The 23,001-nt window shown below is 40.0% G+C and overlaps 1 protein-coding gene across 5 annotated transcripts in view; it reads left to right on the top strand.

The window, feature by feature from the left end:
- Positions 1-23,001, top strand: part of EPS8 (EGFR pathway substrate 8, signaling adaptor) — a 270,753-nt gene that overhangs the window by 110,402 nt on the left and 137,350 nt on the right. For 2 of the 5 annotated variants that reach the window (XR_014026992.1, XM_081331801.1), the window contains exons 10-15: positions 4,187-4,313; positions 5,975-6,063; positions 7,701-7,775; positions 8,909-9,057; positions 13,069-13,252; positions 19,346-19,479. Coding sequence is in view for 3 of the 5 variants with exons in the window: in XM_081331801.1 (XP_081187927.1) it covers positions 4,187-4,313; positions 5,975-6,063; positions 7,701-7,775; positions 8,909-9,057; positions 13,069-13,252; positions 19,346-19,479 (758 nt within the window). In the remaining 2 variants the exon portion in view is untranslated. Of the gene's footprint in view, positions 1-1,819; positions 1,939-4,186; positions 4,314-5,974; positions 6,064-7,700; positions 7,776-8,908; positions 9,058-13,068; positions 13,253-19,345; positions 19,480-23,001 lie in introns of those variants that run through there. The other 3 variants (XM_081331802.1, XR_014026993.1, XM_081331803.1) reach the window with 3 other exon arrangements.

Below are 23,001 nucleotides of genomic sequence, written 5' to 3'. Positions count from 1 at the left end.
TACATGTGAAAAAGCTTCAATTGTTGATAACCACCCTGGAATTTTTACATATATTTTCATTTTAATTTTTCCCCATACTGTTATCAAAGCATTTCTAATACGATGGTTTTGAAAATATCCATGAATTTTGTTTTTCCCATAACACAAAAACGCGTGCCATCCCAACTGTAAGTCATGTCCCTCCAAGCATACTGTAACAACCTTTTATTCCTAAGCATTATCCATTCTTTCACCCATGTCAGTACAGATGCTTGATAATACAAAGCCCACTCAGGTAAACCAAAACCTCCATTTTCTTTAGTATCTTGCAAAGTTTTCCTCTTTATTCTACGGTAGCTTTTTTCCCTTGCCATACAAACTTCAAAACTAAAGAATTCAACTCTTTAAAAAAAATTCCCCCAAAGTTTTATCGGAATTGTCTGAAACAAAAATAGAATCTTAGGCAATATATTCATTTTAATTGTAGCTATCCTTCCTAATAGAGACAATTTTAAATTCTTCCATTTTTCCAGGTCTAACTTTATTTGTTTCAATAACCTTGTATAGTTATCTTCTTTTAATGTTGAACATGTTGGCTTCTACTCAGCACTGGCTGGTCCTGGGTGCTTCCCTGCCTCTTCCCTAATGAGCAACATGCCTTATTTAAGAGACTTTTATATATTTTTTTCCCTCAGTCAGTTGTAGCATCTCCTGGTGGCCTTTGATTGCCCCCGTGAGGTTTTTATACTCTGATTCCATTTCATTACAGCTCTGGCCAGCAATGGGAGGCAGGCAATCTCTTCCCAGATTGCAAGAAAAGTCCAACAGCAGGCAATATTGTGATTTGTGTTGATTTTGATTAAAACTTAGTTTTTCAGCAGTCAAGGGTGTAAAAAAAAGAAGGCGTGGAATCTTGATTTGCATAATTTCTGGTTAAGTTTGGGGAAAAGTGTCTGCTTTTCATGTTGTATGTTTTTACTAGGCTGTCTGCCCCTGCCATAATTTCTTCATAAAGTGTGAAGCAACCCTGGGATTCAGATGAGAAATACATCCCTCGGTTGCCTAGCAACTACAAGGTGGTTGTCTGGCACCCTCTCAGAACTAAAAAATGGCTGCCTGGAGGGGGCTAGTAGAGGTAGGGAAGAGTGAGGTGGAGGATTATAAGCCTGGCAAGGATGTGTAGAGCAGAGGCCCCCAACCTTTTGGGCACAAGGACCCTGTTCCGTGGAGAGAGGTTTTGCTATGGACCAGAGGGGGCATGGTTTCACATGCTGCCTGCATCCCACAGATAGGGTTTCTCTTGTTTGTGTGGACCGGTTTCTGGAATCCCGTGGACCAGTGCTGGTCCATGGACTGGAGGTGGGGGACCCCTGGTGTAGAGGATATTAGAAGTGGAAAGACCAATATGCTATATTAACTACTGACCAGTAGGAGGCACCACATGACCACAAAATGCCCTGCATGGTCAACATGGTCAACCTAAGGGTTCAACTTCCACTAAAAGGTTGGACATGGAGCATCTAAGGAGAACATCTATGTCTGAAGAGTTCCACTTCACACAATAGGTTGGCATAGTGTAGTGCTTCCCATTGGACAAGTAGTTAATATAACATCTGACGCTACTTAGGCTAACATAAGGGGATGTGGTCTTGAAGTTTGTAGCACGAAAACAATATGAAAACATATTGGGGGGAAATGTGAACTTGCAAAGGTTCTTTAAGACTGAGATAGCTACTGTATGTTCTGCCTTGGACAGAACATACCAGAGCTTATCACAAGGATCGAAGTCTTTTGCATGTTGCTGATAATCCTGGAATCATGTTCTTTTTTGTGTACTTAGGATGAGCTGGGAACCTTTGTATACTTAGGGTGCTGCCACATGAACTGGGAATGCAGTCTGTGATTTATATCAATTCCCTTTTGCAGATGTGGATTTCAGAGAAAGATTGGTATAGGTGGTGGTGGTGGGGAAATTGGCCAATCATTACTGATTATTAACTTCAAACAAAATTCCTGATAAATGTTCAAAGATCCATCTAGGATTCCCACAGCAACAACAATTCAAAGCTTACTGCCATAAATAGCAGCACGGTACAATTTACTTGTGGGGTTTTTGGTTTCCTTTGTTTTGTGCTTTCAAGTCAGGTTTTGAATCCTGGACAAGTTCCTGCAGTTTTCTCGGCGGGATTTCAGAAGTGGTTTGCCATATCCTCCTTCCCAAGTGGCTGGCCCAAGGTCACCTAGCTGGCTTTGTATCTAAGGCAGGAATAGAACTCATGATCTCCCAGATCCTCGCCTGATGCCTTATTATTATTATTATTATTATTATTATTATTATTATTATTATTATTATTATTATTATTATGGTTGGTTGGTTGGTTGGTTGGTTGGTTGCAAACTCAGCCAGATGTTTAGACTGGATTTGACATTTTTATCCAACTGTTGAGTCCTTCCCAAGGACCTGGGATAGGCAGATGTTTGTTATTTAAAGGGACCATCGCAGGATGTAAGCTGTTCCAAGTAGTGATCACGGCGCAGGTGTCTAGATTCTGCGCTGCAGCATTGGGGATTCGCCAGAAACATAAGTAAACATTTTAGATCTTTTTAATAATCTTTTATAATTAATTTTATTATGTGTTTTTATCCAGCATTAGACTATACTCAATGTATTTTTATTGTCAGGTCAGTATGATTCAGTTTTTCTGAAGGTAGCTAGTTTTTGTTATACTGTCTGTAAAACTAGGCAGACCTTGGTCACCCAGCTGTTCCAAGTAAAACTTGCCTTTTGCAATTGATTAATGAGGATTTCTATCAGTGTGGGTGGTATTCAAGTTGTTCTGGGATTGCACCTATTGCTGTTGGTGCTATCTTTGCTCCTTAATAATATTATTTACTAATATTATTCTTGAAGAAGTTAATTGTTCTTACTGACCATTTTGTTAGGATTACAGGAAATATTTTCCCCACCAACGTTTTATTGTCATAAGAACTTCCTTAGCTATTAAAAAATAACATTCAAGATAATGCACATTGTGCTTCCTGGATGATCTGAGAGATGAGCTTGAGCCTGCTCAGCCAATTAGGACCTTCTGATTTAGGAATAAGGAAGAGTGTCTATCAAGGGCTTGCCAAACCATCCCCAACAGTTTTAGCCTAGCTGACTGTTATATTTTAACAATATCTGGAGGGCTACACATCCTCTCAAAAGGGATGCGGTGGCTCAGTGGGTTAGGACGCTGAGCTTGTCGATCAGATGGTCGGCAGTTTGGCAGGTCGCATCCCGAGTGCTGCGTAACAGAGTGAGCGCCTGTTACTCGTCCCAGCTTCTGCCAACCTAGCAGTTCGAAAGCATGTAAAAATGCAAGTAGAAAAATAGGGACCACTACGGTGGGAAGGTAACAGCGTTCCGTGCGCCTTTGGCTTCTAGTCATGCCGGCCACATGACCACGGAGACGTCCTCGGACAAGCACTGGCTCTTCGGCTTTGAAACGGAGATGAGCACCGTCCCCTAGAGTTGGAAACGACTAGCACGCATGTGTGGGGGAACCTTTACCTTTACCTTACACATCCTCTCTCCTCCTCTGACCTTTATCCTACTAAGGGTCATGAATCAGAAAAGGAGATTGATAGACTAAAGCTGAGATAGCTATTTGGAGCCTATAGAAACTTAATTCAGGATTGAGTGAAAAGAAAGAAGGCAGAGTAGTAACTTTAAGACTATATTTGGATGTCCCTTGGAACTGGCCCTCAACATCTCTTTGTACTAAGAGCTAAAAATACTTTAAATGGATCCAGACTCTCATTTCATAACTGGTGTGGGGGGGGAGGGGGAGGAACTAGAGCAGAAATAGTTTTATAAGTTCATAATTGCTTGCTATAAGATAAGGCTAAAAAAAGGTTTCCCTAGCACTCCAGAAAGAACAAAGTTAAGCCAAGATCTTGTGTGGGAAGAACTTAACGCAAATAATCGTGCTCCAATCTTTACCGAGCACAGAGCATTTACTGGTGGTAGCTTGAGAACAAAGGGGGGAAACATAGACCCAAGTCATGTGGTAATATCAGCCTATTCATTTTACAGAGCGTCACTTTCTGTAAATAAACGCACAGGTTCTCTGCAGTGACTCCCGTTTCTTCGTAACTAACAATACAACCTTTCGAGTGATGTTCCTTACATTCGTAAATGACACCCACTGTCTATTTCCTTTAGCAAATCCTGAATCATATTCTGGATGACATTGAATATTTTGTCACCAAGCTTCAAAAAGCAGCAGAAGCTTTTTCAGAACTTTCAAAGCGGAAGAAAAGCAAGAAACATAAGAAGAAAGGGCCAGGTGGTAAGAATCAGAACCATTTCTTTTTTCCAGTAGTTTTCTGATCACATATTCACTCGCTGAACTGTTAAGAGTTCCTCTATTCAGTTAAATAAGTAGTTGCATTGGGCAGAGCTCAACAGACTTTACCATTGAGTCGTTATCTGTTTGTTATACTCTAGTCATGTTTTGGGCCAGATTTATGTTTAATGTTTGGCTAATGTTGAAAAGAACAGGCAGCTGATCTTTTCTCTATTCTGTCATTTGTTTGCATACATGCTCAGTAGAACAAAGAAAAAGAGTATGAATCAACGTTAAAAAAAATGGAATTTCAGTAAGGCAGCCGTCTTGAGTCAATTAATTCTTTTGTCTGGATTAAGGGCGTGTTAGCTTGGAGTATGAAATCTTGTGAAATGTTCCATTTCAAGTGCAAAATGGGCTCTTTCAAGTGTTTTGGAAGTATTTCTTTCAGCTGAGAACAGAGATTATTATCTCTTTCAAACTCTACATTTTCAAAAATGTTTGAAACAGCCCATCACATGCTTGAAGTGGGATTTGCAAAAATTTTCAGAACAAAATAATTTGCGTCTTGATACATTAGGCATTTCCCCCCATGTGTGTGTGAGTGAGTGAAACAGCCAGTGTGGTATTGTGGTTAAGGAACCACTGGTGTGGGAGCCCTGGTGGTGCAGTGGCTAGAATGCAGTATTGCAGGTAAACTCTGCCTACAGCCTGGAGTTTGATCCTGACAGGGCTCAAGGTTGACGCAACCTTCCATCCTTCTGAGGTCAGTAAAATGAGGACCCAGATTGTTGGGGGAATAGACTGACTCTGTAAACCACTTAGAGAGGGCTGTAAAAGTCTAAATGCTATTGTTATTACTATTGCAAAAGTACAGGATTGAGGAGATTGATGCAAAGGTGCTAACTGCCAGTAATTCACTTTTAGCCATATAGACCAAAGTGGAAAATTACTTATCTATCATCCCACACTGCTCTAGTGTGGTAGATCAGTGTTTCTCAACCCCAGTAACTTTAAGCTTATGTAGATTTCAACTCACAGTATCTCCAGCCCAGCATGCTGATTGAGGATTTCTGGGAGTTGAAGTACATGGAGAGTTCTGGGAACTGAAGTACATGTTAAAATTGCTAAGGTTGAGAAACACTGTAATGGATAACATCCATAATCTTCAATGAAAGGACCTTCATCCTTTGTTGGATTGACTTGGGCTGATCTTCTCTCCCTCTTTCCCTCTCTCCCTCCCCCCCCCCCTCTCTCCCTCTCTCCTGATATCTTCAAGAGTGGATATATGTTGAGACTGGGGAATATGACAATCATGGGAATTGGGAGATGTAGTTTCAATGCACCTAGAGGATACCACTTTGGGGGCAGATTGGTTATTAGCATTCTATAGAGTGAACTGCAGGAGAATAAATTTACATGAAGAAGAGGCCACCAACTTTTAAAAGTTTCTTGCTGATAACACTTTTGTCTATTAGCCAAAGGACTGAGCTCCATGTTTCTATAATTTATTGAGGACATTCAAAATGATCCTTGAAGCTACACAGCCCATTTATACATCACATTCAGCGTAGAATCTGATCCTCCTATTTTGCCAGCGATGAAAATATTTCTACAGGTACTTGTCTAAGTGATTTTGGTTTCACTTTTCTACTTTTCACCAGAGGGGGTCTTAACTCTCCGTGCGAAACCTCCATCTGCAGATGAATTTGTGGACTGTTTGCAAAAATTTAAGCATGGTTTCAACCTTTTGGTAAGTGAGTATGAGCTGGCTATTCCAAGCAATTCCAGGTTTTTGTTGAAGCTTGGTATCAATAGTCTGTTTTGTTTTTTAAAATCTGTTTTTACAAACTGCTACTGTGAATTTCACCAGCTTTCCTGTAAACTGCAACTTAGATTTCCTTAACTAAATACACTTAGCAGTTGTACAAACTGTTCTGAATTGTTTTAGAACAAAAGGGAAATGAACTAAGAGAGAAATCAAATGGTGGCATTATAGCTCACTTTCCTTAGAGATATGTTAAAAGTTTTTTTTCCCCGTCACACTCAGCTAAAGTATGGCAACTTCCAGAACTGTGATGATTTTGCTGGATTTTTTTCAAGCTACAAACACGAGAATCTTTCTAGGATGCTAAGGACAAGCTTCAGACAGTATATCAGGAATGTGTTTATATATTCCTACTTTAGCTCTCTTCTTCATTTTCTGCAAGCTTCCAATAACTCCATTTGGGGATGGGCGGGTTGATATGTGGATCATAGCGTGTAAACTATGATTGTTATTGTTATTCTAGAGCTGAGGTCTTCAAACCTGGCCCTTTTATGACTTGTGGACTTCAACTCCCAGAATTCCTCAGCCAGACACACTGGCTGAGGAATTCTGGGAGTTGAAGTCCACAAGTCATAAAAGGGCCAAGTTTGAAGACCTCTGTTCTAGAGCATAGAAGTAGTTAGAAAGGAAACTATTTTAGTAATGTTGCAATGATTGCATCATCTCAGACATCTGTTGCTTCTAATCTGTGTGTCAATGCCTAATTCAGAATTTGCATGATGGATACCAAAAAACCTATAACGCTAAGGGAGATACCAGGACTAACTCTTGAAAAATCTTTAATTTTTTTATAATAAAATCTTAAATTTAGTAAATAAATCTTTAAATAATGTTTATTAAGAAATTGAGCCTAAAACATACTTATTGCATCACAATGATATGACCCCAAATGGCCTTTGTTAGTTTCTGAATGTTTCTTTGCACAAGCCATTCATTTCTTCATATATAAGTCAAGAATTCTTATTTATTTGTGTCTTACATCTAGTTCTTTTTATCCACTCAACTTTTTTTGGATAATGTAGAATAAAGGGAGGGGGAAAAACATCAGCAATGAACAGGACACGACTGCATTCATTGCTTATTTAAAAGATTGGCCTTGGTTTATTCAGAAAACTATGTCTTAATTGCATCCTTATTTAGTTTAAGAAAATGTTTGATTAGATTGAGTAGATTAGATTGAGTAGAGCAGACATGTCAAACTCACGACGTCACATGATGTTACACGACGTATCTGGCCTGTTTTGCCACTGCCAGCAATGGGGTGGGTGCAGCTTCCGTGTGACGCATCCGGCCCGTGGGCCAGCAGTTTGACACCCCTGGATTACAGGATTAGTCATGTCTGTCTGTCTGTCTGTCTGTCTGTCTGTCTGTCTGTCTATCATCTCTCTCTCTGTGTGTGTCTTGGGATTTTAACTGACTTATCATTATATAAATGCAATTATCTTTTATTAATAACTGGTTTATGGTATGAACTGTGTTTGAGATATTGCAAATGCCATTTTGAATTGCTGAATTGTGTTCTCATAAGTTCTCTTCCGTACTCTCTATTTTACCCTTTACAGGCTAAATTAAAGTCACACATCCAGAATCCCAGTGCACCTGAACTGATTCATTTTCTGTTTACTCCTCTAAATATGGTAAGTCTGAAATATTATTTAATATATAGGGGCTCAGTTCATTTTTCTGAGTGCATCAAAACTTAATCCATCATGAATTCGCAATCCTGAAAGCAGAGGGTGTGTATCATAGAAATAAAATGCTTCCTTTTTATTAGCTTCCTTAAAGCTAGCTTGCTCCACTTCATATTGAAATAAAAAGCACCATCTGTTCTAAAAACCTTGCTGTTATTTTAATCAATTTTATCCATTCCAATTATTTTATTTGGCCCACAGTAGTCAATCAAGAAGGAGTTAGTTAGACTAGATTCCAAAGCTCAAAATGCATGTTTAATCTACAGAGTACAAGTAGTCCTTGAGTTTTGGATTTTTGGTCATAAATCAGAATATTCCATAAGCCTGGAATTTCGGTCATAAGTCATTGTGATAAGTCAAGTCATCGGAGTCAACTTTATGTCCATTTTTACGATGGTTGTTAAGCAAGCCACTTTGGTCATTAAGCAAATCACGTGACTAAGTCCGAATCCAGCTTATCCAATAGGTGATTTTTTTATCAGAAAATGACAAAAAAATGTGTAAAATGTGATCACATGGCTACAGGGGGTGGTGCGGCAGTTGTAACTTCGAGGACAAGTTGTAAGTAAAAGTTTTTGAGTTTGTCATAATTTCAAATGGTCGTTAAATGACTGATCGTAAACTGAGGATTACCTGTATACATGGCAAAGGATCTTGTCCCTTTTTAAAATGTACAAAAATAAGAACTTCAATAACACTTAGCCATAGCTCTTAGACTTATATACTGCTTCATAATGCTTTTACAGCCCTCTTTAAGGGCTGTAAATTGCCCCCAACAATTTGGGTCCTCGTTTTACTGAACTCAGAAGGATGGAAGGCTGAGTCAAACTTGAGCTGGTCAGGATCGAACTGCTGGCAGTGGAATGCAGAGTCAGCCTGCAGTACCGCATTCTAACCACTGGGCCACCACGGCTATATAATCTACATGTACATAGATTTTAAAAGGAACCAGAAATGTTATTAATCCTACCCCATTGCCTATGATAAATAACAGGGCATTGATTCTCACTGCATACCACTACCAACTCTATTCTGCAAGCAACCGTGTTATTTCAGTGTGCATTTATTGGTTCTCATAGGTGGTACAAACAACAGGAGGCCCCGAGCTTGCTAGCACAGTGCTCAGCCCTCTTTTGACAAAAGACACCATTGAGTTCTTACGCTGCATTGTCACAAGTGAGGAAGGACAACTTTGGATATCCCTAGGCAACGCATGGACCAAAGCCAGGTAACATTTGAGTTGAATATTTTATATTTAAACTTGTTAAACTTCACAGGCGTACCTTCCATTTTGGTTTTTTTCCCACCAATGTGCACATCCTGTATAAGCTCAAGAAAATTTTTATATTCTTGGATTTTTTATTCAGTTATTAATGTTTCAGTTTCCTTGTTGTTGTTTTTTCCGATGCAAGAATTCAGAAGCCTCTTGGCAAGGCCTCTCAGTATGAAGAGGCTGCTTATACTCTGCCATTATTGGTTAATTGATCATACAAATCAATAGCCATTTTGAGCAGCTTTTACGGTGAAAGCTTTTATAATGAAGAGTGAATCCGGTTGACTGAAAAGTGACACAAATCAGTGATCATAATTACATGATTGTCAGCCTGCATTAAAATGCGCCCAAACAGAGATAATTCATCCCAAAATGTCTATTGCTAAGTGAGCCATTTGTTATGTGAATTTTGCCCATTTTATGACCTTTCTTGCCGCAGTTGTTAAGTGAATCTGGCTTCCCCATTGACTTAGCTTGTCAGAAGGTTGCAAAAGGGGATCCACATGACCCCGGGATCCTGAAATCATCATAAATATGAAACAGTCGTGAAGCATCTGAATTTTGATCATGTAACTGTGCGGACTCCTACGAGTCCCTTGGACTGCAAGGCGATCAAACCGGTCAGTCCTAGAGGAGATCAACCCTGACTGCTCTTTAGAAGGCCAGATCCTGAAGCTAAAACTCAAATACTTTGGCCACCTAATGAGAAGGAAGGACTCACTGGAGAAGAGCCTAATGCTGGGAAAGATTGAGGGCAAGAGAAGAAGGGGACGACAGAGAATGAGGTGGCTCGATGGAGTCACTGAAGCAGTAGACGTGAGCTTCAATGGACTCCAGAAGATGGTAGAGGACAGGAAGGCCTGGAGGAACGTTGTCCATAGGGTCGTGATGGGTCAGACACGACTTTGCAGCTAACAACAACAACAAACTGTGGGGATGCTGCATTGATCGTTAAGTGCGTTCCCACAGAGAGGGCCTCCTCAGGGTGCCTCCGGTCAGAGAATGCCGGCTGGTGGCCCCCAGGGGGAGGGCCTTCTCTGTGGGCGCCCCGGCTTTGTGGAATCAACTGCCGGTTGAGCTCCGGATGGCACCGGATCTTCGCTCCTTCCGGCGCGGGTTAAAGACCCATTTATTCGAACAAGCTGGCCTGGCCTGATGGGGAGTTAGGGTTTTAATATTTGTATATTTTGATTGTTTTAATTTGGGCAATAATTTAATCCTTTTTTAACTTTTGTACTTTTGTATTTTTATTCATATGCCCTGTTCACCGCCCTGAGTCCTTCGGGAGAAGGGCGGTATAAAAATTTAATAAACTTAAACTTAAACTTAAACTTAAGTGTGAAAAATGGTCACAAGTCACTTTTTTCAGATGCATTGTAACATTGCACAGTCACTAAACAAACTGCTATAATGCTTCTTCTTCTTCTTTTTTAAATCCACTGTAATATTGTCCATGTGCTTGCCAAATTACATCCCCTGAGAGGAAAAAGGCATGTAATACTGCCCAGGATACTGTCCATAATACAGAGAGATCCTGTAGAAATCCTCATTGGGGGAGGATAGGTAAACTGCCCCAACCTCTACTCTCCAGATATATCGATCTGGAATGTTCCAGAATTCCAGGCTAGTGTGGCATTTGGAATTTGGAGAGTTGCAGTCCCAACCTGTCTGTTGGGGAATGTCTTGCTGAAGGATCTGCACACAGCTGTGGGTTGTTGAATAGCATTGAGATTTCTGAGTGCTTTGAGACCTTTAGATTGAAAGTTCATTTTAAGGGGACCATTCTAAAAGCAAAGACAAATATCTCATTTCCCGTTCTTTCCTTGTCCCTCAAAATATACTGCTCAAAAAAAAAAAATAAAGGGAACACTTAAACAACACAATGTACTGTATTTAATAATAGGATGTCTTATCTTGTGTTCCCTTTATTTATTTTTTTGAGCAGTATAGTTCCACTTCGTTCCTTTGGACTTATTGATTTTGAAATGGTGAGAAAAAAGGGATCAGAAATGAACTTTAGGGCAGAGAGGATCCCTCCGTCCTTTCTCTTTGTTGTTGTCCTAAGTTTTGACATACCTGGTAACAATATATTCCTGCATGAGAGTGATATGAGATGTGCTTCTCCCATTTTAATCTGATGAGAAGAATTTCAGAATGTGTTTAGCTCCTATGGTTGACTTCTAAGTTCACTCAGGCAAGTTTCATACTACCTTGAATAAGGAGAGGATGAAAGTTTTATTGAAGAAATTGTATTAGTTCGAATGAACTTGAAGGCTAGAGGGCATCTCCCCTATGGCCATCAAACATGACTACAGCTCTTAAAAATGTCTTCCCATCCATGCTTGTAAATGAGCAGAAGTCAGGCTGGCATGTAATTAACTTTGGCTTTTCCTTAAGCCTAATTGGCATTTGTCACTTTGATTCATTTTTGAGAATAATGTTCTGTATATCTAGAGATGAGTATTGTCAGGGCTTTTTTTGTCATAGAACGCCCAGAACGGAGTTCTGGCACCTTTTTTGGATGGAACCTTGTAGGGTAGGCAAGGTGGGTTGTATGATGTGTGTGAGTTCCGGCACTTTTTTTTTTCAAAAAAAGCACTGTGAGGATATATACATTAATTACTGCCACGGCAGTAATTAATACTGTGGCATTTTTGTGCAGGGCTTCTGATAATGGAAAGAAAATCTGGCTTTCTAATGCCCAACCTCAAGTAGCAAGAGCTGGTTGATTTCAGTGGAATATTTTTCACTGATTCCTGAAATAATTGTCTAGTTGGAAGCTGTTGACATTTCATCTCATAAGAAAAGTAGGAGTATTACCACATTTTTCATTTGGCTGTACACATTTTCTTTCCCTATAAATTGAGGACAAATATCAGCATACATTCTCGACTCATCCTGTAAATTTTGCTCCAATGCATTCAAGCTCCATTCCATTCCAAAATATCTAATGATGATCTAATGATGTAGTACAGCAGAGATGCATAGAGTTTGTAATATTGGAAGACTTCAGTCACAGAGGTGTCCTTGTTAAATTTCTTTCCATATTTTGTGTGTGTTTGTGTGTATGTGTATGTGTGTGTGTGTGTGTGTGTGCGTACACACACACACACACATACACATATACATATATATATATATATATATATATATATACACACACACATATATACATACATATATATATGTGTGTGTGTGTATCTGTGTATGTGTGTGTGTATGTAGACTACTGGGATCTTAAGGGAAATTGCTGATTTACGACTACAATTAAGCCCAAAATTTCTGTTGCTGAGATAGTTATTAAACGAGTTTTGCCCCATTTTACAACCTTTTTGGCCACAGTGAAATCACTGCAGTTGTTAAGTTAGTAACATGGTTGTTAAGTGAATCTGGCTTCTCCATTGACTTTGCTTGTCAGAAGATCACAAAAGGTGATCACATGACCCCGGGACATGGCTACTGCCATAAATATGAATTAGTTACCAAATGGCTGAATTTTGATCACATGAAAATGGGGATGCTGCAATGGTCATAAGTGTCAAAAACAGCCATAAGTCATTTTTTTCAGTGCCGTTGTAATGTCAAATGGTCACTAAACGTTTGTAACTAGAAATTGGAGCCAGTCTCCTTAGTGTTCTCTTGCCTGCTTCCAATATACTATTTGGAGCTTCAGATAGGCTGGAATTCATGTCTCCAGTCCTTCGTGTATGTGAGAGAGCTTGAATTCAGAATCCCCTTACCTCTTGATCCAAGACCTCTGTAGGAAATAGGATGAGTGGAGTTGCTATCTCCAGCTTGATGCTCTCCTGATCTTTTGCATCTGGTAAGGGAAGGTTGTCATCATGAAAAAAGAACAATGCTTTGTATAATGTAATGTGTGTGTGGTTTGCTGTTTTGTAATCTGTCACTTTATCCCCGCTAGTGTAAAGGTTTTAAATTATGGTGTTACCTTTGTCTTAAATGCAGAGCTGAGTGGCCCAAAGACCACTTCATCCCACCCTACATGCCACGATTCAGGAACGGCTGGGAGCCTCCTTTGCTGAGCTTCATGGGAGCCCCAAGTGAGCAAGAACTCAACCAGTTAGCCGAGTCTGTGGCCAACGTGGCGGAACAGCAGAGGAAGCAAGAGATGAAAAGATTGTCAACAGAGGTATGGAAAGCAATATGTTTTGTTCTCATCTGCGGGATGGGCCTATGTCAAAAAGTGGCAATTTAGCAACAGTGTGGCACTTACCATAACCCTTGGATGGCATTTATGGAATCCCAAAATTATACAAAGTATCAGAAGGCCACCAAACCTTACAAGTCTTCACAAGATTTCTGGCAAGAAGGCTCAACTGTCTTGAGGTTTGGGTCACTAAAAAAGCAAACTACTTCTCAGTGTTCAGAATCTCACTCCAGCACATGGTATTGTGCCATAGCACCTGCTACCTGAGGAGCGACAATATGCCAATGTGTGGCTGGTCTTGTGAATCACTTGAGATCATTGTGTGATGTTTTACGGGTGCTTTCTGCAGCCTGACACCTTTTAGATGGACTACAGTTTTGAGCACATTGAGAATTTGAGACCTAAAAAGCATGGTGTGTCTGGAGGCACTAGGCTGAGAAGCCTAGTTTATGATTAAAATCAAAAATAAATATGCTTACCACCTTCAGAGTGAACAGGGTTTTTGACAGGGTTAGAAAAGGAAATTAAATTCAACCTGACAAGGCAGAGCAGCCTGTTATCATCTCCCTCCCTTACTTATTTCTTCTCCCTTTCGGGGGAGAAAAATGTATTTTTGTTTGTTTGTTTAATCTCAGACTTATTTACTTGTGCCTTAAGGCCAGTTAAGTGACCTTGGTTGATCTGAAAAGTCACGCAGCCTTGAGTGGTACGTGGATAGAACGGGTGGGGTGGAGGCGATGCAGGACTGTAAACGAGATTGGGAAGTTGAAAAAAATATTCCCAATAAAACGAACATAAACCATATGGGTTGTCAGGGTTTGAACTGAACTAGAAGGCAATTTTGCTTTTTTATGCGTTACAAAAAGCATTTTTATTCCAAGCCATAATCAGGATGTAATAATCAGGATAATAATTAATAATAATAATAATAATAATAATGATGATGATGAAGATGAAGAAGAAGAAGAAGAAGAAGAAGAAGAAGAAGAAGAAGAAGAAGAAGAAGAAGAAGAAGAAGAAGAAGAAGAAGAAGAAGAAGAAGAAGTTGGAAGGGACCTTGGAGGTCATCTAGTCCAACCCCCTGCTCAGGCAGGAAACCTTATACCATTTCAGGCAAATGGCTGTCCAGTCTCTTCTTAAAAACCTCCAGTGTTGGAGCATTCACCACCTCTGGAGGCAATGTGGCCGATGGGCTCCATATTCTGCTTATCTAAACCACTTGGTTATGGTCAGATTCTTGCTGATGATGTTGATGAAGTCTCTGATGATGAGAAGGACATGATAGCAGTCTTCCAATATTTGAGAGGCTCTCAGAGAGAAGAGGGGGACAACCTATTCTCCAAAGCACCTGAGGGCAAGACAAGAAGTAATGGGTGAAAACCTATGAAAGAGAGGTCTAATCTAGAACTAAGGAGAAATCTCATAACAGAACAATTAATCAGTGGAACAGCTTGCCTTGCAAGGTTGTGGAGGCTTTTAGGAAGAGAATGGACAGCCATTTGTCTTGAATGGTATAGGGCAGGGGTCTTCAAACGTGGCCCTTTTATGACCTGTGGACTTCAACTCCCAGAATTCCTCAGCCAGGCATGCTGGCTAAGGAATTCTGGGAGTTGAAGTCCACAAGTCATAAAAGGGCCAAGTTTGAAGACCCCGGTATAGGGTCTCCTGCATGGGTGAGTTGGACTAGAAGACCTTCCAATTCTGTTATTCTGTAAGTTTTTAAGATCTCTTTCCCCCATCGGTTTGGTCTAGTAGTTAAGGCACCAGGATAGAAAGCAGAAGACTGTGAATTCATGTCCTGCCTTAGCCAACTTTACCTCACAGGGTTGTTGTTGTTGTTGTTGTGGGGGAAATACAAGGGGAAAATGTTCTTCGTCTTGAATTATTTATTAAAATAATAAAGGCAGGATAGAAATAAATTAGTAAATAAAAAATAAACTTGGCAAGGTTTGAACTGAGAGGCAGGAATAACATAAGTAAGTACATTAGCATTTATTTCAGAATGCTTGCTATATAAATAGGTAAATTATTCTGAACTTTAAAACAGCCATGTTTGTTCAAGCTGCCTGATTGTGACGCAAACAATTCAAAGACAATTACATTTAGATAGATCAGGCATGTCAAACTCGTGACGTCGTGCGATGTATCGGAGCTTTTTCCCCATTGCCGGCAATGGGGTAGGCGTGGTTTCGTCGTGACATGTCCGGCCAGCGGGCTGGCAGTTTGACACCCCTGAGATAGATAATGGTTATCCAAGTTTCTTTGGTGAGGAAGAAATCATTAACATTCCATTCATTTCTAAGAACAGCTGCAGCAAGTTATTCATTTATTTTGATGGGCAGGAAGAATGTTCTGAATTTGCATCATTGGGAGTAGGTGCTACTAAATTGCTGAGCATTATGGTTTTGCTACCACAGATGATGAGTAATAATACTGTTTACGGTAGTAAGATGCAAAGGTAGTCACTGGCTTGATGCAGTTTAATACAGAGCTATCAAACTAGAATATATTTTCAGAGTCTTAGATAACACAACCCCAAATCTTCTGTTAAGGAAAAAAAAAGTTTTCCTAAACTATCACACACACACACACACACACACACCGCCCCAAAAGTTCTAGAGGTTTGCTAGGTTTCACAATATTTTTATTAGAAACTTTTTTTAGGGACAAGATGATGAATGTCTGCTATTTGTTTTGATAGGAAAGAGACCTGGACAGTTGCAGTTCTAGATCTCCTAATTCAAATACAGATTTTCCAACATTTGAATGAGCTTTCTTCCACCTGCTCCCTTAAGAGGTGGTTGTCTCTTCTACTGAAACAATCATACTTCCCACCCAGATTCTAGATTATCTGTGAATTGGGGAACTATGTTTCACATATACAATGAGAGCTGCTGCACCGAAGACAAATTCCAAGTGTCTAATCACACTTGGCCAAATAAAGCTATTGTGTTCTATTCTGTTTTTGTTTCTGTTTGAATTCTATTCTATTCTATTCTATTCTTGGATGGGAGAAAGAAATAAGCATAGATTCTCTTAATCATACCACACTAATAGCGTATGATGATTGTAACCCATTTTTACCAGTGCAAAAGCTTTCTAACCTTCCTTTTTATTTATTTTTACTGACATCTCACGTGTACCATGATTGAATGGCGGAAAAAATATCAATGTGTTCTAACTCAGAGCATTGCCTTCAAAATGCCTTGTTCTTACCAAGAAAACAGATTCTCTTCCCTTTTTATTTCAGAAAAAAAGCATCCTTGAATGAATTAGCAGTATGCACATTGCTGCCATGGTTACACTGCATAATGCACAGAACTAAGTGTCGATTTCAAATCTAGGAAATTCTGGTTCTTGGAAATTAGTCCCAGCTTAATCTCTGCTGAGCTCAATTGTGTGTTTTTCCTGTTTTTTGAGCAGGTCTTATTTGAGCCTTGCCATATCGGAAATATAAACTGGGCTTGAGAAGTCCTGTTGCAGAGATTTAAGGTCATTTTCTGGTTTGGGGTCTCTGGAGTGGTGTCCATTCCTCCATTTACAAGGCTGGCTAATTGGTTTATGTCACTGAGCTATAGCAACCTGTGTGACAGTTAGATCCAATGGAATCAGATAATTTCACAACTGAGGTCTAAAGGAGACCACAGCTCATTGCTAAAACATTCAAAAAGACCCCAGGTTCCAAACAAAGCAATACTTTGCTAGAGTAAAGAAATATCACGGACAAGATGTCCTTAATGGGGGAGAATGCACCACCCTAGGACTCACACTTCTCCACTGCTTAAAAATAAAGCTTCCTCCTCCTCCTCCCCCTGCCCCCTCCTCCTCCTCCCCCTCTCCCCTCCCACTTTCTTGCTTACTCTATGTCAGGGGTAGACAACCTCGGCTCTTTTATGACTCATGGACTTCAACTCCCAGAATTCAGCATAGCTGACTCAGGAATTGAAGTCCACGAGTCATAAAAGAGCCGAGGTTGCCTACCCCTGCTCTATGTCATTTTGGGAAAGAATAACAGATTTATTTTTCTGTACTGTAGTAGATTGCAAACTTTGTTCAGAGCTAGATGGACTGGAGATTCTAGTATTCTCATATACAAACACAGAGACTTATTTGTCAGTTCCTGTATGAAACTGAACGAAAGACAATTGGTTTTAGTAGTTCTGTTTTTAACACCCCAATTGGCAACTCCTCTTTCCTTTTCACTTCTGGGAGATCTGGGCCCATATGAAAATACTGGGAGTAGCCTTCCAGAACCACAGGATTCAAGGTTTCCAGACTTTCTGAAGAATCACTAAAGATCTAACTAGTTTGATGCTAGTTGGAAAACCAACTATCAAACTTGGGCTAAGACTATATACCTTGTAAAATATTCCACAAGTAATATGTTTGTAGATAACAACCTTAGGGAGAAAGTAACACATGATCCACTTTTGGCAAGAAATTGGCTCTTGGCAATAAATGATGAATGCAGTGACCTCATTTTTCCAATCACCATTCTTTTAGTAGTTACAGTAATTGTCATGCTGGCCCACGTGTCACTGCATTAATTAATATTTAACAACTTTCACTGAAGATCATCCTCTCTTTTCATACAACTGCTCATGCAAAACCACATACCGGCTGACTGTCATTCCTGAATCCTTTTATGCTCTGCTAATCTCTGCTTCACAACTGTGATATGTTATAGATCAGGGGTCTTCAAACTCGGCCCTTTTATGACTCATGGACTTCAACTCCCAGAATTCCTCAGCCAGTGTGCCTGGCTGAGGAATTCTGGGAGTTGAAGTCCATGAGTCATAAAAGGGCCGAGTTTGAAGACCCCTGTTATAGATGGAGAGTAGTCCAATACCTTCATTCAGTTGAGGTTCCAAATTTGGCCTCTTGAAGAACTCAAAAGAGGCATTGGGGTTGAACTGGCTGCCATTCTGTTTCTGGATGAAAAACAAAGTGCTGGTTGTTATTTGGGTTGCCCAGTCTTCCAGATTTGGTCTTTAAAAGGCCCCTCTGTGGACATGGGGGCACTCAGCAAGTCCTTAAAACAGGTGTATATTTATTTTCCCACAATCATGCTGAATGTTAAGGTATTGTAGATAGGTATCATAGTTGCATTCCAATTACTGTAATGCATTACTTAATTGCTTGTCAGGCCCCAGGAACCAAGAAACACAATAAAGTTATTCCCAAGCAGTTTTCTTTATTGTTCCTTACCTATGGACAGAAATCTTGCCAAACTCAAGCAATTATTCACATCTTTAAAGATATATTCTTAAAACTGCTAAGAAGAGCCATCTTAACTCTCTTTCTCCCAACCAAACTATCTTGATTTCTTTTGTAAAAAGGCATAAAAAACATATGGTGTAAAACAAAGTTTTTGAAGATTTGAATGACTATTAGTTTTACTTGCCCCAGGTTTTAATTTTCTTTTCAGCTGTTCATTTTAAACATTGTATTGCAGAAAGAACTTGGCAATCAGTGGTGTAACATGTTAAATAAATAAATGGGTTTGCCAACGGAGGTAATAAGAGTCAAACTCCCATGCCATTGTGAAGGATGTGAGAATGTATGTGGGGTCATTCAACTGGATATGTTTGGAAACAGAATACAGTTGTTGTTGTTGTTGTTGTTGTTGTTGTTGTTTTTTAAAAAGACCCACATGTTATAGATGATGTATGTCAAAAATGTAAGATTATTTTGATCCATAGCTCTCCCCACCCCTTTCTTCTTTAGGTCTTGTGTTCAGGAGTAGATGATTTAATGTGGTATTCCCCACTTGTTTATAAGCTTTTATGAGTTTATAACTCATCAATTTCCAGCTCGGATTTCTTGGGATGCAAGGAGCTGGGTGTATCATTCCCTGTGCCAGTCAGAGCATCTGCCTGACAGTTTTTCTTTGTTACATTTCCATGCCATTCCACATTGAAAGATGACTATGGAGCCAGATTTTTGGGTTCCAACAATGTTGTGGCGGTTCTGCTAAAGACGTATAGAGAATGGCTGCTCATAATTTGCAATGAAAGATCTCTGGCAGACTTTATATGATCAACAGCTCATCTCGTTTGTTTTTCTTTCTTTCAGCATTCCAGCATCTCAGATTATCCTCCATCTGAAGGGTATGCATTCAGTAACACAGCTTACAAAAGAGGGCCTCTGCCGGACCAGGGGGCAGCTGTGGCTGCTTTTAAGCAAAGTGTTAGCCGACATGTAGATAGGTAACTTTACGTGGATGTCATGTGTACAGTTATGGAGAACTGTCCCAGCTGGTGGCTTCTAGGATGGAGGTGGCATTCTCTCTATACATCTGTTATTCTTCACTGGCCATAGAAGTAGAGATCCTTCTCTGTGCTGAAACTAAAACTTCTTTTTCCCCCTTTTTTTTTACTCTGCTTTCTCTAAGTGCTGCTGACATGTTCTGTTTAAACACGCTGTTATAAATAAAGAAAGATAACAGAAATGAATTGTAATTGGAGCTTGGGATCTTTTCCCACTTGCAAACAAGCAGTTCCCTTGTTCTTGGCCAAGTTCATCATGAAGTGGCCCTTTTCTCTGTGGGTTTACTGTTCACTTTTGCCAAAGGAGACACAGAAGAGAGATGCTCCCTGCAGCTCTCCATACAAAATCAACTTCCATGCTGTTGAACCAAATGGAGACAAGGATTAAGATCCATAGATTTTCCAGGTCTTATAACCACCAACAGGAAGATTCTTCTCTGCCTTATTAACAGACAAGTACATTTGTAGGTCTAATAATGAGAATGTGTATAACTCAGTCTTGAATTGATGGGTTCCTTGCATTCTTGAGCTTGACTGTTTTCCTGTAGACGTATAAAGCCATCAGCATACCCATTTGCAAGATATTTGCAACAATAAATGGGAAACAGCATCGGATAAACAACCAAAGAAGAAGCAAAAGCCTAATGAAGGAACCATTAAGATTGGCAGAACAAATTACTATCTAAAGCAACCAGCAAGCTCCATTCTCCCTCACTAATGGTGTCACCTAGTTTGATAATGATAAATGATAAACATCTTCAGGAATACAACTGAGCTCAGATATCATCTAGAACAGGGGTGTCAAACTCAATTTCATTGAGGGCCGCATCAGCATTGAGGTTGCCCTCAGGGGGCTGGGTGGGCATGGCCAGGGTGGGCATGGCCTACTGGGTGGGCGTGGCTAGAGTGCATATGGCCTACTGGGTGGGCGTGGCCAGCTCTACATCATTCACATCAAGGGTGCCTATGGGGGCCTGGGCAGAAGTGGGACAGATCTGAGGGTCTCTGGCAGGAGGAGGGTCTCTGGGCCAGGGCCAAGGCAGTGGGGGCCGTTCCCTCACTGTTTCCAGGATGGCTTCGTGGGCCACATGAAACCACTTCGCAGGCCGGATCTGGCCCCCGGGCCTTGTGTTTGACATGTCTGATCTAGAACCCAACAAATTTCTGGGTGCCTGATGGTGCATGAATAGATTATATGTTTTTGTTGTATTGCATCTCCCATCTTCAGCTTCTGTGTCCCACTGCTTAAAAAGCTTAGAACCTTAGCGTCAGGACTGCATTTTCCTAATTCTGGACCAGTAAAGCAATTTGTTGGGGAATTGGAAGCAGGGAGAAATTACACTTTTAAAAAAAATGAAATGTTGCAATACCCAGCAAGGGAACTAAATCAAATGAACTGCAGGTAGCTGTCTTAGATTTAGTTGTCCACCTTAGATGGTTTTATAGTGATCTGGTTGGTTGGTTGGCTGGTTGTTTAGAGGTTTGATATGTAATACAGTGCCTTAACAGTACTGGGAAACTTAGAAAGGTAAAAACCATAATAAAAGCTGTTTTGATTCTGCAATGCTGTCTATTGGGACCACAGAAGCTTGCCTTCTTTGTAGCATGTTCACTTTAAGTTCTAGATAGCTCCCATCCTGAAGGTATTCTAAAGGGTCTTAGACATCTGGCTTTTCCCTCAAAGGTTGGCCTAGGATGGTTGCACCGCCCTGTATGTGTGTGACATGTTTGAGTGGTTAACTGGTTCTACCATCTAGTTATTGCTATAGGCCCTTTTTATTTTACATTTATGCTGTGAGTCACCCAAAGTCAATTGGAATTGGGCACTGCCCAGATCAAGTCAAAAGGCAAATTACAAAATTATTTTTCTCCAAATGAAAAACAGAGTACCTTAAAAGTGAAACAATAAACATTAACTTTAAAACACCTTTCCTAATAACTACAAAGGCAGCTTGTTTCATAATATCCACCGCACTCAGAGGAGAGCAAAATGGACTGCTGATGTCAAATACTTCTAAGACAAGGCCAGTAAGAGGGGATATGTGAATCTGGGACAGATTACATGAAAATAGAGATTCCTGTAATCAGGTTTTAAAGCCAGTTTTGTATAGTGGTTAAGGCATCAGGCTAGAAACCTGGAGGCTGTGAGTTCTAGTCTCTCCTTATGCACAAAGCCAGCTGGAGAATCTTCAGTCAGTCAGTCACTGTCAACCTTAGGAAGAAGACAATAGCAAGTCTTTGAAAACTTATCAAGAAAACTGCCCAAGCAGTTGCCAGGAGTTAAGACTGATTCAAAAGCACAGAAACAATTAGAATTCATTATTATCCATTGTCATTCTTTGTAAATGTTGTTTAATAAAGCAACTGCTTGGGTAAATTTTACTTCTTGAGTCACTGGGAGTTGTCAAACTAGTTGTTGTTGTTGTTAGCTGCGAAGCCGTGTCCGACCCATCGCGACCCTATGGACAACGTTCCTCCAGGCCTTCCTGTCCTCTACCATCTTCTGGAGTCCATTTAAGCTCACGCCTACTGCTTCAGTGACTCCATCCAGCCACCTCATTCTCTGTCGTCCCCTTCTTCTATTGCCCTCAATCTTTCCCAGCATTAGGCTCTTCTCCAGTCAAACTAGAGCATAGGTTAAATTACATTCGGTGTTCCAATGTAATGTTATACATGTATACATCACAGCAACCATGTGAAAATTACATTGGGATTTTTTATTTTATGCAGCCATCTTTTTCCACTGAGTTCTATCCAGATAATCAAGTAACCTCCTGCAATTTTATACCCATCAAATGTATTGAGATTACCCTGCCACCTGGAAATTTTGGAAAATATGATGTACCTTGGGTTTAGATGGCCTCCAATCTGGCATGGTCAGCTTCTCCTTTGGCAAATGAGTTGTGAGTAATGCAAAGTTATCCAGCAATCACATCACTTGAGTTCCAAGAGCGACATGTAAAATAAGGATTATTATTTTTAAGAGCACAACAATGAAGATATAAAATGTTCCAGGATTTCTGATTGGTTAAGTCCTTGGGCACATAGCGCACGTGCTTCTTGTCTCATCAAAATGTGTTCTTTCCTTTCAACATTTGTGTATCCTCAGCTACATCTTTTTAAATCTCAGTGATTTCAACCTGATTTATTTAAATGGCTTGGTATCAAGAACGCAGAGTACGTAAATTGCCCCAATGGTTGGAAAAACAATGATGCAGCTTCACAGGAGTATATGAGCCACTGTTTTGAAGCTGAATCATCATCCATTTTGGATAATCAAGGGTTGATCAGTGGTAATTCTGTGGTGTCCTTTTTCTCTTCTTTTAAGTTGTGACAGTTCTCCATAACTAATAATAGATAGTTATTCAAGTACCTAAAATGGAAATATAATTGGTTTAAAATATTTAAATACAAAACAGAAAACAAGAGTCTACAAGTGTCTTTGTATAGTGATTACTTATT

The sequence above is a fragment of the Vipera berus genome, assembly GCF_964194415.1.
Source record: "Vipera berus genome assembly, chromosome: 6".
In the NCBI taxonomy this organism is placed as follows: domain Eukaryota; kingdom Metazoa; phylum Chordata; class Lepidosauria; order Squamata; family Viperidae; genus Vipera; species Vipera berus.
This window is presented reverse-complemented; position numbering and strand designations above follow the sequence as displayed.